Raw genomic sequence first — 16884 nt, forward strand, 5'->3', positions numbered from 1 at the left:
TGCAGAGATTCGCTTATGACATTTAGCATTTGGTGCCACGGGGCGTATAAGTTTCGTGAGTTGACATCCTGTGCTATTTGTCGCAGAATTCAATCATTGATTCGGCTTCTGACAACTTTTTTACTTTTCTGCTGCAGTAATGGCAGTCGGAAATGTCGCAAAAAGTCTTGACGCGTGTATAAATAAGTTTTTCTTTTATCTTGCTTGCTGTGGGGCTTGCTATATTTATAACCACACCATTTGAGTAAAATGCATCATGGTCTCGCGCCTTTAACTTTAAGGGGTACATGAGTTTCCTCCGGTAAAAAACAGCATTTTTCAACAATTTTTTTTTCGTATAAAAAATGAAATATTTTAGCAGAATTTTTTATTGTTACAAACATACATTATTAACAAAGAAATTGTGAAAATTTTGGAAAAAAAGTATTTTAAACTCGGCCATCGCGACGCCATTTCCGGTGACCCTTCGGAAAAAAAAAGATGCGTCTGCATTGGCAGGATAACTCCTTACAGTATCATGTACAATTAAAAAAAAAAAAATACTGTTAACTTAGAACTTGGACGAATGAAAAAATCGGATTTTTCGCAGAAATTTTTACAAAAAAAATTAAATTTTCGCGATATTTTTTTTTCAAATAATTGTAATCGGAAAAAAATCCACAGTCCAAGTCCTTAAGAATTGTACTTCAAAGACCTGTGTAAAATTTCATGAAGATTTGTTGAGGAGTTCTCGAGAAATCTTGCCAACCGGGTTTAAAAAAACAGTTGCGTGAAAAACGCATTTAAATGCGGAGCACTTCGCCTACCTAGCCTCGAGTTCACAAGTTCTCAACGCTGTATCTCCCAAACTAGTACTCGAATCAACTTGAAAATTTATAGCAATATTCTAGAGGTGTTGTAGAATTTAATAAGACAATAAAAAATAGGTTTTTTTGAAACCCTTAAACCCATTTAATTACATAATTTAATTTCTAAGGTTTGATGAATTTGTCCAAAAACGATGAATGTTATCCGAGCTCTGCATAAGGTGAACCAACCATTAAAAAATGGTTTTCTGAATTTCGTACAGGTTATATGAGAACCGAGTACGATGATTGCAGCGGACGTTGGAAAGAGGATGTTTGGTATGATCGTAATGTGAGGTGGGTCTATTCCGCTAATATATAAAGCTGTCAAACAGACCTGTGGTGGACTATAGTTCATTCAAATTTGGATATGCGTCAGCGCTAGACCACCAGAGCTCACAAAAGACCGATTATTGCGTCAGAAATTGATAAAACAATAGGAAAATTGTTTTAATTCGGTTCAGAAATGCTTACACTCCTTTTTATTCGTCGCATCAGTCGCCTAAAGATTATTTATATGATACAAATCGTTGAGAGGCTGAAAATTTTACACTCCTTATGGAATTGTCAGGCATTAAGTTTATATGACATCAAATGCCTATATCAGTCAGATTTCGGAGTTTCCTACAAATGAGCAACTCCTTAGGGATTAACAGGATATATGCCAAATTTCAGAGGTTCTCATTGAATTGGCTACATATTACGATGAGTAAAAAGTAGTAAGGCTAATCATTATACTAAAATTATTGAATTATTCTTCAAAATCTGTGTCGCCCCCCTCAAAGTAATCCTTCTTGGCCTCAATACACTTGTACCAACGTTTTTTCCAATCCTCGAAAAAGTTGTTGAAGTCACTTTCCGGAATATTCTTCCACATAACACCCAAATAGTATTCCTTGTAGACAGTTTGGCCGGTTGGAAGGAATTCGGAGTGATCCACACCTGGATAATCGAAGAAAACTGTCAACATAACCTTCGTTTTTGGGCCGATTGATCGTCTACGTTCGGGTCATAAGTATAGATCCAAGACTCATTGCCAGTAATAACACAATTCATGACATTCAGATTTTCGGAAAGCATTGTTTGAACTGCTCGATTTTCCTACAGGGTATGCAAATATTGGAGCCCTTCTATTCATAAATAGATTTGTTTAATTTAATGTAAATATTTACACACGTGCAAATATATTTGCTTCACCTTTAATTACATAAGTGATTTAGTAATAGCATTGAACAGTCAGCAATTTTTTCGATCTTAGGGTTTGTGTATACACATTACAGTATTGCATAACATACATATGTGCATTTATTATTTACATTATTGGCTTTCTCCTTTCGTATATTTCTTGATGCTCATTCAAACATATTTTATTGCTTTATTACAGGAACAAGTTAAGCTTGACGCCCATAAACAGGTGACCAGTCCAGATGATTTCGAAGATCTCAGTCCAATGCCACAAACGGCCGCCCCGCCAGTGCGACGACGTGGCGGCATCTCAGCCGAGCCGGTCACCGAAGAAGACGCCACAAGTTATGTGAAGAAAGTTGTCCCTAAGGATTACAAAACAATGGCTGCGCTCTCCAAGGCGATCGCCAAAAACGTCCTATTTTCGCATTTGGATGAAAATGAGCGTTCGGACATTTTCGACGCCATGTTTCCAGTTACGCATTTAATGGGTGAGAACATTATTCAGCAAGGAGACGAAGGTGACAATTTCTATGTTATTGATCACGGCGAGGTTGAGGTGTGTACCACAACGAGACAAGAGCATAAAAAATAGTTTCTTTAACTGTACGTTCTAAACTTTGCAGGTGTTTGTGAACTCCGAATTGGTTACAACAATTGGCGAGGGTGGCAGTTTCGGTGAGTTGGCGCTCATCTATGGCACGCCACGTGCAGCTACTGTCCGAGCTAAAACCGATGTCAAACTTTGGGGCATCGATCGCGATTCATATCGCCGAATTCTGATGGGTTCCACCATACGCAAAAGGAAAATGTACGAAGAATTCTTATCGCGTGTATCAATTTTGGGTAAGTTGAGTTGAAATTAAACGAATTAAATATAAATACAGAGGCATAAAGGGACAATAATTGTTTAAATGGTAATTAATTACATAACATATTTTTATATTACAGAGAGTCTTGATAAATGGGAACGTCTTACGGTGGCCGACGCTTTGGAACCTGTGCAATTCGAAGATGGCGAAACAATTGTCAAACAAGGTGAACCAGGCGATGATTTTTATATCATTTTAGATGGCACCGCGGTTGTACTCCAACGAAGAGCTGAGGTAAAATAAGCACAACTACCAATAATTACTCATATATTGTAACTAATTGAATTTTATTTCATTTAATAGCAAGGAGATGAACCCGCTGAGGTTGGTCGTTTGGGTCCAAGTGACTACTTTGGTGAGATCGCTTTGCTGTTGGATCGCCCCAGAGCGGCCACCGTGGTAGCAAGAGGACCATTGAAATGTGTTAAATTGGATAGAGCGAGGTAATTGTGTTTATAAAATTTACTTTTATTTTGTTTATTTGCTAAGTTCTTTTACACATTTTCGTATTAAGCTTAGTAATTGAGTAGTAGACCTAGTGCTCAGCTTAGCGAAACCAAAAATGAAAAGAAAAAACGTCGGCTTTGATTACACCGAAACTTTAATACTCTTCACAAATAAAAAAGTTTCCATACAAAAACTTGACTCTGATCGGACAGCATATTTGACAGATATAATGAGTGTCATTTCAAATCGTACACATCACAAAAATGGATGAAATACTGCCTAGAACTGTATTTAGACATTAAAAAATGAAATAAAAACTATAGTGGTTTGTTTACTATTTGCACTTGTTATTTAACCATTACAGCAAAATAAATTCAGTAGTTAATCTAGCAAAAGAAATATTTCATACTCCCACCTCAGAAATTTGCGTGTCTCTTAAACTCGTACAGGAAATTTGATTGAAACAAATTAGAAAAAATAATAAAAAAAAATCCTGTTTAATATTTAGTTGGGCCGCCTTTCTGATTCAATACAGCTTTTTGCACGATCCAAAAGCACGTGGAACGAGTGTTTTAGCTCGTTGGCCGATATGGTCGCCAGTATGCCGTTGCAAGCCTTTTCCTTCATGGGCAAAGGCATTTTTCCGAAAATGAAGAAGTCGCATGGTGCTATATCAGGTGAATACGGGGAGTGGTTAATGGTTAAAATGTGGTTTTTGGTCAAATGATCGGTCATAAGCGTCGAATTTTTGGTCGTCAGTTAATTTGTGCGGAACAAACCGTTTACACACATTTCGTAAGCCCAAATGTTGGGTCAAAATGCAATAAATTGATGTTTTTGAGATGTTCAATTCCACTTCCWTGAATTTCAATGATGATTTCGGCTGATTTTTGATGAATTCACGCACAATTTCGATGGAGTTTCCGGTGATCACAGATTTTGATTGGCCCACATGTTGATCGTCATTTAAGTCCTCACCATTTCGGAAACGTTGAAACCACTCGTGCACGGAATAAGCAATCATCGCCATAAGCTTGTTTCATCGTTTGAAACGTTTCGGTAAAAGTTTTACCAATTTTAAAACATAATTTAATGTTGTTCGAAGCTTATTTTCGCACCGAAATACACAAACATACTGACACCTAAAACGCAATAACTTCACTTTCAATCCATGAAATGTGATGAAGTTCTCACTGGACAATCGATAAAGATAGCAGATTTTAAAGCACCAGTCCACATATACATAGATGGCGCTACCAGGGGCACTAGATTCAAAAAATTTTATTTACTTTTCAAAGCACCTTGTGGATAACTTCAAAGACAATATCCGTACACATTAAATTCTAAAATTCGTGGTCTTTCAAATAATCAGCTGTACAATTTTAAGTGACGCCACACTTTCAAGCATTTTACCGTGTTGCCAGAATAAAACAAAGGACAAAGAGATTTCCCAACATTTTATTATAATATTTTGTAAAACTATTGGTTGTAGACATATTATGTGAAGAAAAATTCTTTGTATTGGAAATGAATAAAGAAATTGTTAGTTTCTGTACGATTTTAAGTGACATTCACTGTCTATGCTATCGTTTTCCGACCTGAACAATTTCTTCGAAGATTGAATTGTTGTTCATTCTGAATTTTGTGAAGATATTTTGCAAAATAACAAATTTTCAAATACAAGACCTTAATTTTGTTATTTTATATTTATACTCATATGTATCTCCAACTCATCTATTGTGGTCAATACTCGTATTAATTGTATCATTTTTTTTAATTCTATCATATTCTAAATATTTCAATATATATAAATATAAATACATTTTATTTCTACAGATTCGAGCGCGTGCTGGGACTCTGCGCCGACATTTTGAAGCGTAACATCACGCAATACAACAGTTTCGTTTCGCTATCTGTTTAAGGCAGTTAATTCAACAGCTTAAGAGACTCCACATTTACTTAGATCGAAATTTTATGAGGTAGTAACTTTCAGTTGGGAATAAACATGGGATTGTATCATCTTTATTAGACAGAAATTAAATCAACGGAAAAATATCTACCGACTATTACACACGTAAAACTTAAAAAAAAAGAAAATCAAAGACAACAATTTATCAAAAAAATTTGAAACAAAAAAGGGAAATAAACATTTTAAACTCAATACAAAAACTGTGAGCAATTGCAACGTGGAAACGTGGGCTGTTATAAATAGACGCAACATATACAATTGAGAGAAAAAAGTAAACAAAAGCAAACAAAACAAAACAATGAAGAAAACACAGCTTTAGGCTTTCGCATACTTCTAATTGATCATTGCATTCTTCTTGAAAACAACAACAACAATTGCACTTTGCGCACCAAGCATCAAGTGTCAAGCATTTACAAGTTAAAAATTGCAAAAGCACAAAACCATCACCGTCAGTGAGTGTGTGGGTTAATGTCTTGTTTGCATTGGTTTTATTGCACTCTTCGGAAAGTGAATGTGTTGACATGATAAGGCGCGACAGGTGGTCCCAGCTATTTGACGCACCATATAAGCCACTGTGGCTCACAATAACTTACTAAATTTTACTGTTTTCCGATTCCCAATACTTTCAAAGCTTTTAGAATGTACACTAAAATTTTAAAGTTTTATAACTTATGAAATTTTGCTTTCGGTCGAAATTCAAATACTTGTAAATATGTATGTAAGAATTTATTTGCGAAAATATAAATATTTACTGTTACAAACCTGCAAATGTTCCATATGCATTTTGACGTCAAATTGTCAAAAATATTCATTATCGATGTTTGATTTACATTTGTAACGTGTTAAAAATTGTTACTAATATACTTACATATATGTATGTACATGTGTAAACATAATTTCTGTGTATATTTGGCTTGCTATGGGTTCACTTYACTTGGCTGCGCGCTCTTTCAGCAATAAATAACACTATATTACAAACTATTGACATTTCCCTATTTGTGTAGCTTGTTAACGCCCAACTAGCTTCCATGTGTCTACCTATTTCTATCACACCGCTTTAAGTGAATATGAACTTAAATGATAACCGTAAACTTATATCCTAACGACAAAATGCATTTAAGACGGCATCAAACCTTACGCCCGTTTTATGCTTTAACTGTAATTGTTTTGAATTAAAAAAAAAAAAATTAATTTTGACTAAAATGTGGATGAAACATAGACTACTTTTAATGTGAAACACTTGTGAAGAACCCTAAATGAATTGAAAAGTCGTTGAAAGCGACACACACACAAATATCATTAATTTCCTTTTTAACTAGAACATTTTTTAAACTTGTGGCGCACTGACCAAAAGCCACAACGTTAGTGTGTTGAAACAAACAAACAAAAAAAAAAAAAACAAAAAAAAAAATGTAACACTCCGGTAACGGCACAGTACTAATTTATAACAATTATAATAAAACGTATTTAATGATTCATAAAATCAAAAAAGTGCTGGTGCGCTCTCGTTTGTAAACTAAAATAATTATACATCAATCTAAAACACGAAACACATAAATATATATGTATGTATATCCATAACTTATGTATAACAACAAATTACTTATAACCTTACACAATTCTTCATACAGCATACTTACTATTTTGTGTTGAGAAATTGCGTAAAGAATGCTGCATGTTGGCCCGTTAGTTCTACTAACACCAGCTAAAGCGGCGCAACAGATGAACAAGTTGCTGCGTGATAGGTAAAGCACCCGCCGGCGGGTTGAAGGTACATACATACAATGCACTGGCATGAAAATTTTAAGTAAATAAATATGACTATCAAACGAAACGAAATTTCTATATAAATATCTTATATTCGTATTGGAAACTGACAATGACTGAAGGTCATCGCTTTGGCGACTTTCGGTCTGGTTTGTCTTGCGTAACTTAAAAAAAAAAAACCACATTGTATTGCTGTGAAACATTCACCTAGAAAAACAACAACACACACAGTAGGTTATATACATACATGTGAATACATATGTATTGTGCAAGAAAACTGATCTATATACATACATATATACATACACACATATGCAAGTTAAATTTATCGAACATTTATACTATCTAATCATCGTTTGTATTTATAAATATATATATGTATATGTATATTAAATTGTGAACTGAATTGCATATGCGATGCTTGTACTACTGATTAAAAAAAAAGTGTAGCTACTTTAAGATAAATATTGAATACATTTGAATGCTTCGTTGCACACACACACATACGTACATCAATACATACATACATATGTTCATGAAATAAATATATACGAATAAAAATTGAACAAATGCATTGTTTCAAAATTACCGTTATGGTGACTTGCGGATATTTTCAATTTAACGCGTCAATATTCAAAGATATGATAGGATAAAAAATGTCGGTACGTTCCGGTTATGTAGACCCAAATGTCTTGTGTTGATGTTGTTGTTGTTATTGTAGAGACATAAATCTATTGAGTTCACAGTCCTTGGTCGGTTAAAAATCTACGTACGTACGTTCCGGCTATGTAGAACCAACCGTCGTGCGAACAGTATGATCGATGTGCTCGCCTAGATTTTTAAAAAGAAAAATATAGCCGTTGACAGCGTATCCTTCTTAGTTTCATATTCATATACTATGATCAAATTGAAAGGTGAATTGTGTCCATTTCATCTGCTTCCAAGTAATCGTCTCCCGCTGCCATACACTTATGCCAACGAGTTTTGCAGTCAGCATAGCACACGGAAGAATCCTCCAACGTGATGGCCATCAGAGCCTTCTTCGATTTAGCTTTTATATCCTCAATTGTGTCATTTCTGGTTTGACTCCAATTCGCTGAGAGGGAGTTGGTGACGGATTTAATATCTTCACTGTTAATGTCGGTCAGTTTGTATCCGAAGTTTGGTCGGACCGCTTGATGTTCCTAGGAGCCGGCTCAGGATCAAGCAGACGACTGGCTTCTGCGAAAATATCCCAAAACCTGCTTGAAGAGAAGTTCGTTTGTTCATTAACCGAAGTCGGGCCACGCTATGTAAATGTTCGACCGGATACATCAATAGGAATCCTGTTATGTTGCCTGTTTGAGCTCCTGCAGATCGTAAAGGTTCTTTGTTGGGCACTCGATATAGCCGTAGAGGCTACTAGTGCAGTAGTGCGCTGCCAGCGTGGACCCACGTCACTTGTGGTCTACTCCTTGTGGGTCTTAAAAAGAATTCCACCGGGCCTGCGTTGAACTCAGTGCCAGCATGGTTGAGGAGGAATGTCGTTCCCACGACAGTCGGGTCTACGAAAACCGGAACGGATCCGGATTTTTATCCGGCCAAGGACTGTCAACTCGGCAGAATTCTGCCGTTACAACAACAACAACAGGAGGATGCGGAGTAGCCCTGCTCACCGATGAGAACTGGGTTAAATCGCCGAAATAACAGCCCTTCGCCGAATAAAAAATGGAAAATTCTATTAACGTAGAACCGGCTGTCTTGGGAACTGCGGGGACCAATATTAATCTTCGTAGTATTATCTAAAAATAATCTGACAAAAAAATTCGTTTTATTAAGAGGTAATTTAGTGCCTGATCTTTAAAATAGCACAATGTTGGCTTCAAGAAATTTTTTTGCTAGATTTTCGGCAAAAAAAACAGTATTTTTATAAAAAAAAATCTAAATTAAAAGAGTACAGTGGAAGTATGTATACTACTCGTGTTGACCTATTGAATATCATATACATATTTAAAAATTATTATAATTAAAATTGCAGTTATTTGATGTTGAATTTGAAGCTCATGATTATCGGTGACATTTTGGTTTCAACAAGACGGCCACTTCCCACACATCAGAACGGTGAGGACATAATATCAATATCATGTGATATCACACCGTTAGACTTTTTCCTGTTAGTATATATGTAAAGTCGTAAGTCAATATGGACAATCTCCCTTTGATTCGGGCCTTGAACAAAAACATCACGCGTGTCATTTGCCAACCTCGAAATGAATCACCCTTCCTAAGTGAGTGAATATAAAGCAGTAAAAAAATATGGTTTTGTCGAATTTTTTGTATGTAAAACTTGATTCAATTAAGGGATCGTCTCAGTATGAAGTTTCCGAGAAGTCGTGTTTTTTTTTTTGTTACATTATTGGATAGTATACACTACGCGTATAATAAACATAGTTTGAAAATGAAGAATTCAATACTTTTTGTTCAAACCGATGTCATTTTGTCAAATTTCAATAATTTATTTAACTATTATCCACCCAATAAATTAAGATAAAAATAATTATTTTATATTCGTCATGAATGTATTTATTTATAAAGAAATCGGACTGATTAGTTAGAGGCAAATGAAGGTGTGGAAGCATGGTGACGCGCCAAAAAAGGCATTTTAGTGAAAGAACATACAATGATTTCACTTCTTCTTCTTGTAAAAAAAAAAACTAGGTCTTTAGAGACGCTGCAATAACCCTCACTATCTTTTTAAGTGATCCATATCTTTTCTACACTAACAACGTCGTCGGAATGCACAACAATTCACATAGTTAGCATATTTACTATACCTTCTATAGCAGGCTTGAGAAATGAAGTTGCGTATACGTCACGGTAGCCTGCATCAAAATGAAGTAACAAGCCGATATGGGCATTCAATACATTACACAACGAATAAAATCATGCAAACACATTCCGACACTTGTGCTGCTTAACAAATAAGCTTGTAACACCATAAAATTTAATTTAATTTTGCTACGCAACTTCGTTCTTACCAAACCGCTTTTAACTATAGTATTGTAATATGTCCGCTAGCTGCATAGGCAGCGCTCGGCGTTTGCTAGGCATTCATCGATAGACGTATCGATAGCAACGGCGACGAATGCGGAGAACGTAATTACTAGCATAGAAGAGACGATGGCTGCAATGCCGCCTGCGCCGCACCCATCAAACCCAAACGAACAACAACATCAAACACTTTCAATTAAACCAATGAGAGTTCTACGCTTTTCCACGGCCGCCAGCTCGCGGCTACACTCTCGCACGTACACACTGAATAGCGTATGCCGCATTAGTCAACGAGTTTAACCAGTCATGCAGTCGATTGCATATTTGACTTAAAGCAAAAACAATAAACAAAGGAACGACCGCGAATAGTCGGTTCAGAGCATTTGAGTGTGTCACCTCGTGTAACGGCAGCGGCAATCAAATAATATTTTGTTTATAACTTTTTGTATGATTAACGACGTACGTACGCTTTGCGGAGAGTATGCGCTGCAGAATATTCATACTAGAAACAAGACGATCAGTACCGCATTCACAACCGTGCCATTTAGTAAGAACTGCTGATGCTGAGTAGATATATTTTCAAAAATAAAATTTTTATTTAAAGTCATTATTTAAAAAGAAAAACAAACAAAAAAAATCGAAAGAAAACAAAAATCAAAACAATAAAATTTTCTGTAACAACGAACCGCACAAATCCGCACGCCCCACAATGCTGGACACCATCGTTTATATACCAACAATATTGGCGTACGTTTTCATACTACTGCTTGTGGTCATCCTTTGCTTCATTGTGGTCTATGTCAGCCACAGGATCTACGTGTGCATCTACGACAATCTGCCGGTGGCGCATGCGGCCATTTCCACCATAATGAGCATGGAGTACAAGGACAATTTGCCCAGCAGAAGTAACAGCGGCATCGTCTTGAGTTCGAACGAAGCTTTGCACGAGCGAAAGGCGAAAACAGGTTAATTGCACTGAACAAGCTAACGCGTTGCAGTGCTTCGGCATTGTGGCGCCTATTTGTAGCCCACAGCATGCCGCGCCGTCAACCATACCCAACCGTAGGCTGTAAGTTTGCACGGTGTTGCAGCTGTGGCTACGAGATGACGGTGTTGTTATGGCTTTGATGGCTTAATTGTTGGTGTGGCTCAGCGCTAAAAATGTAAAAGCTAAAATATTTCAGTTGCTTGTTTTTTCTTATTGCTATTTTCCCCTTCAAACGTTGTGCCGCTTCAAACGTTGTGCTTGAAATATATGTTTCTTGGATTGCCGATTTTGCAATATTTCCGTGAAAAAATGCAGCGCTGCGTATAATTGTCACTCTCGCACCGTGCTATCTAGCCTATGTGCCTGTGGACACTGAAAAGCACGGCAAGTCCACCGATGATTTCGAATTAAATGCGGACTATCACGAGCATAAAATGATCAAATACTATGATCGCTTGTCGCAAATACCAATAACAGATCACATGTCGTCTTGCGTTAGCGAACGCCAGCTGTATCCAAGTTCACGCCGGGTAGCAAAGCGCCGCGCATCGTCGAGAATTGCAGCAACAACCAGAGATAATGCGCTCATAAAAACTGTGGCCACTTCCACCACCAGGTTAACGCAATTTATCGAAAGCGGCAATAATTTCAGAGAGGTTGCTGCGTCCAGCCTATCCGCGCCGACTGTGCGTCCATCGGTCACCTTCGCGCATGCCATGAATGCGCTCGGCAACATCAAAATCAATCCGCCAGAAGATCCACTTTAAATCATTTGAATAAATTCGAAAATATACAAATTACTTGCAGTCATTTGGACATCAAACACGAATTTATATTGCTCGCTTACAGCAACAATGTATTTACGAGGTTTATTACGGTATAATGCAGTTGAATAACTCGTTTCTATTATTTCGAGAGCGAGACATTTAAAAGCGATATGACCACTTAGCGCTTCGTAAAACAGAATTATAAATATATGTATATATGTACGATAATATAAATATAATAATATTGTATATACTTGAGGTGCATATGCACGCATGCATATTTATAAGAGCGTTTAATGCATGAACAATTTAATTGTAATTCACAGTTTAGATTTTACTCCGGCCGAACACGAAATATTGCCCATCAAAGTCCAACAAACGGAATCACATTCATGTCAGAAATAAGTTATACTTATGAACTACGTTAAGTACACCTTAAAATCACTTGGTAGGACAGTAATAAGTTAAAAACGCTGAAGTCGAGTTAAGCTAGTTTTGGTGCCTTGAGTTATTCCGTGCGATTTATGAGAGACTTATGCTTAGGTGCAATCTAAAAAAAATTATCTTAGCATTAGAAGCGATTAAATTTTCAAAAATAGAGATAAAAGTTTTGTCCACTGGTGCACTAGAAATTAAAAGACTATATTAAATTGACTTAAGCTAGCTTAACATTATGAAAATATTGTATGTAATTGAACTGTAAAGCGCACAAAATTAGTTACAATAAATAAATTATTATTAAAACAAAATATTTTATCTACAAATGTACATATGAATATAGTATATAATATACATAGGCTTCCGGCTTCCGACTTAATCTATGTAAAACATGTAAATACAAAAGTACAAATGCAAAATAACATAACATCACTTTCATAAGTTTACAGGCGAAGGAAACCCGATAAAATAGAAACAAATCAAAAATTGAAACTAAAATTTGAGTTTTGGTTACAAAATGGTTATACAGTGGTTATAAATAGGTTATAAATTGGTTACAAATTGGTTATAAATTGGTTATATACTGGTTATACCTGATAGCGAAAGCTGAAAATTTATTTTTTTTTTATTATGTAGTGAATCGTAAACAAAAGAAAACTTAATTTCGTTTTTTCGAAGATACATACATTGTTTTGTATTTTAGGTGGCGATATGTAGATACCATTTATGACGCCTGCATACAAAGTGTAGTATATATTTGCAAAGCAATCGCCGCTTTAATAATTATGGAACTATAACAAATCAAAAATATATCTTAGAAAGACAATAAATTTTGATTTTTAGATGCTATATACATGTCGTCACCTGAAATGCAAAATAACGTATCATCAAAAAATTCGAAATTGAGTGTCTTATTGATTACACTCACTACTTCAAATTACATACATAACATATGTTCAACATTTCCAGGTTCTGCACTCAGATATAAACCAGTTTTAGCCAATATTAAAATTTTCTTTTAACTTATTTTCCATTTCATTTTGTGTTTCATTCATGCCACCGTAAATTTCCGAAAATGTTGCTGCGTTATATTGCATTTCAGGTGACGATATATAACAGTTATGTTGCCAAAATATTTGTAGAGTTAGAGAAAAATATTAACTTTCTATATACCATCTACATATATAATACCACTATGGTAAAAAAATGGTGAGACTTTTTCATTTAAATTTCAAGTGAAAACACATTCATCGAACTTTCTTTTATAAGTTCGTATCACTCTCAGTGATATCTGTGACAAAATTCACATCAAAATAATCATTAGTGTTTAGTATACGCTTGTCTTTCTGAAGTACATGAAGTGCATTCGGAGACTTTTACGATGAGCAAAATTATTCAACAAAGAATAATTGCATTGAATTTTGTGAGCAGAATCAAATTTCTGGTGTCGAAACGTTTGGAATATTAGAAAAGGTCTTCTGTGATAATTGTTTGTCGTGAGCAAGTGTTTTTTGTTTGTAAAAAAATATTCAAAGAGGGTCGAGAACGCGTTGAAGATGAACCACGTCCAACACGGCCAACAACATCAACTGATGATCAATGCGTCAGTAAAGTAAAGGAATTGGTGTTTTAGAATCGACGATTAACAGTAAGAGATCTAACTGTCATCGTTGCCATATCGGAAGGATAATTGAATACCACGAAAAAAAGTTAAAACACGATTGGTTCCAAAATCACTCAATTTTCGCGAAAAATAGCGTCGCGTTAACGTCTGTGAAACAGTGTTTCCCAACTACCAGGAGGTCATAAAAGGTATTATTACTGGCAATGAGTTTTGGATCTATGCTCTCGATCTGGAAACTGATGATTTCGAGTCAACTGAAACCATTAAACGTGAATACTACTCGCATTGAAGTTTAATCCGTAAATTGACTTTAGCAACTATTTCGAGAATTGGAAAAAACGTTGGCACAAGTGTATTTAGGCCAAGGGGAATTATTTATTATACTTCGAGGGGGACGATATAGAGTTTGAAGAATAAGTTAAGAATTTTAAAATTGTGAACCAAGGCTTACTATTTTTTGCTCTATTAGTTTACAACTAAGCAACTAGCCAACACTCTTGGGCATAATTAAGCTTTATGTATTTATTCTGAAAACGAAAATTTATATACAAAAATTGTGATAGTACTTATATATAAGAGTACATATGTAGATAGACATGCGATAAAACCACATATAGTTAATTCTAGTATTTTTTATAGCCAATATCCATATAATTTTAAACTTAACAACTTAAGTCGTGACTATTGCCATGAAATTTTAAGAATATGTAGACTTTCACAGTAACTAGTCGTTATATATGGTATTTAGGAATACATTTAGTAAAAGCTAAATAAATTTCAAGTAATTTATATTTATATAAACAAACCTTTGTTCAATATACATATATAACGGGTGTTTCCTTTTATAGGTGTGGTTTTCATTGAGGMTCTACTCGGGAACGACGTTTGCAAATCGTGCAAATAGATTACCAATATATAATAATAGTTCGGTTCTCGAGACGCATCCTACTTTAGGTCGATATAATCGCCCAGCAGAGTGGGTAATTCGTGTAACCATGGAACGGTTTCGCACCACGTTTACTCTAGTGGATAATACGAGTAACGTCCGTTGGGTTTAACGAGGAAACTTGCTGACAACAGTCTTACCCCACAGGGCTCAAAAGTACAACGGATCAAATCAGAGTGCTGATCAGCGAAGTGAAAAGGTCATATAAAGCATTTTCAGTACAATTTGGCAATTTAGAATGGACACGGTAACTATATGGGCAGAGTTCGAAGCCTATCCAAAACCTTTGCCGAATTTTATTACCGACGCCCGGTTGCAATTTATATCCGCATTGAATATTTCTATTGAATATTAACCAAAACAGATTCTCCCTGAATTTATGTGCCGCATGAGCAATTTGAAACGAACTCCAAGTGCTTTGGTACCAGGACTAAGTATCCGGATAGACCATGTAGCCTAAACAACTAACAGTTGAGCTCCCATACCAAACCAGAGTTTGAACCCCATATGCACATGACGCGCACACAGCATTCACACAAGAATCTAACATGTTATATATCGAACCGACTCTAACCGACTATTGAAGTTCAAACCGCTGATATCTGATCATTATTGGAAATCCAATCATTCCGAAGTAATGACACACTGACACACTTTCTTAAACTGCTAGAATCAAGTCAATGGGCGGAGTACCTTATAAAATCTGCATCGCAGCCGTAGAAACGGAGCAACATATGGGCATCATGCGACATTGTGCAGAGAGGAGTTTTTTGGCGACCCGAGACCAACATTGCGGCTCCATAAGTGGCACAAGCCACAATTAAGCTGTATGGACTTGCAGTCGCTCCTTCAAACTCACCAAGTGTGGAGTGTTATCCATTCCTTTGAATTGCGTCACCTACCTGACGCGACCTCACCCAATTGTTGGATAGTGAATAATGGGCGTCCTCAGAGACTCTGCACAGTGCGGACCGAAGACGTTATTGCAGCTGTGGAACTGAGTATCAGTAGTTGGACGATTTTGCGGAAGGATCTTGGTTTGCGGGCTTACTATTGTGCCGGGACACGTCCACGATCTTAAATATATTTGCATACCATTTAAAGGGTTCATAAGTTAATTAAATAAGCTCAAAATGTAAACATGCATCAAAAGAAGAAAGTAAATTGGAAGTAAAAATTTTTATTAGTAAACAAACATTACACACAATTAGCATGTGCTTTGGGTTTTTCGAAATATTTGCAATTAATCATTTGTTTCTCGTTCATATCACATTTTCACACATTCCTTCGAGTCATCGTTCGTAGATAACCATATAAATCCATTAATAATCTTATCTACTTACTTGTATATACCACCTATGTGGCCGACAGTTATCGGAATATTAATGGCGTGATATTCATTAAAGATACAAAACACGCCACAACTTGAGAACACTTTGTGAATTTCAATGGGTGTTCATTCGGCAATATTTTTATATACTTGCCAAGCAATTTACAATCAGAACAATACTCATAAAAGTATAAATTTCTTAATTAATATACTCCTACATATGTATGTGCATATGTTAGTATTTATACAATTACTATTTTAAGGCGATTGTAAAAGTCGATCATAAAATCGCAAATGATTATGTGAAAATGTCGCAATAACTGGCTGGGTTCTTTCATACCCGATACTAAGGTATTGGAGAGGTAGTCCGTGTCAGATATTAAACTATATACATATATTATTTTCGAGCAGGAATAAGGGATTTTATGTGAATATAGTTAAATGAGAATTTCTAAAGACCGTCTACGAGCTAACCGAAGGCGATTTCAACGTAGAATCCATCCGAGCGAATAGCAGCGGTTTAGCCGTGTACTCAAGTAAAATTGCAATGATATTATGTGGAAGCCAAATATTGAGTTGAGCGTAGAAAGGCATCGATTGCTTTATATTGATATAGAAGAGCTATAGGGAAAAGGTGGACACTCTCACGAAAGGTCGTGTTTTTGCTACGTGTTCA

General features: G+C 35.9%; 2 protein-coding genes across 8 annotated transcripts in view; both read left to right on the forward strand.

The window, feature by feature from the left end:
- Positions 1–7327, forward strand: part of LOC108965744 (cAMP-dependent protein kinase type I regulatory subunit) — a 52969-nt gene extending 45642 nt beyond the window's left edge. For 6 of the 7 annotated variants that reach the window (XM_018928340.1, XM_018928341.1, XM_018928345.1 and 3 more), the window contains 5 exons: positions 2230–2589; positions 2657–2876; positions 2982–3136; positions 3206–3345; positions 5186–5270. In XM_018928340.1, coding sequence (XP_018783885.1) covers positions 2230–2589; positions 2657–2876; positions 2982–3136; positions 3206–3345; positions 5186–5270 — 960 coding nt within the window. Of the gene's footprint in view, positions 1–2229; positions 2590–2656; positions 2877–2981; positions 3137–3205; positions 3346–5185 lie in introns of all 7 variants that reach the window. The other variant, XM_018928339.1, reaches the window with a different exon arrangement.
- A 3071-nt stretch (positions 7328–10398) lies between these two features.
- On the forward strand, positions 10399–12772 carry LOC108965756. The gene is made up of 2 exons (XM_018928360.1): positions 10399–11080; positions 11419–12772. The coding sequence occupies exons 1-2, from the start codon at positions 10825–10827 to the stop codon at positions 11868–11870; spliced, it is 708 nt and encodes a 235-aa protein (XP_018783905.1). The 5' UTR covers positions 10399–10824; the 3' UTR covers positions 11871–12772.
- The last annotated feature ends 4112 nt before the right edge of the window (positions 12773–16884 follow it).

The sequence above is a fragment of the Bactrocera latifrons genome, unplaced genomic scaffold (genome assembly GCF_001853355.1).
Source record: "Bactrocera latifrons isolate USDA-ARS-PBARC rearing strain unplaced genomic scaffold, ASM185335v1 scaffold_147, whole genome shotgun sequence".
In the NCBI taxonomy this organism is placed as follows: Eukaryota; Metazoa; Arthropoda; class Insecta; order Diptera; family Tephritidae; genus Bactrocera; species Bactrocera latifrons.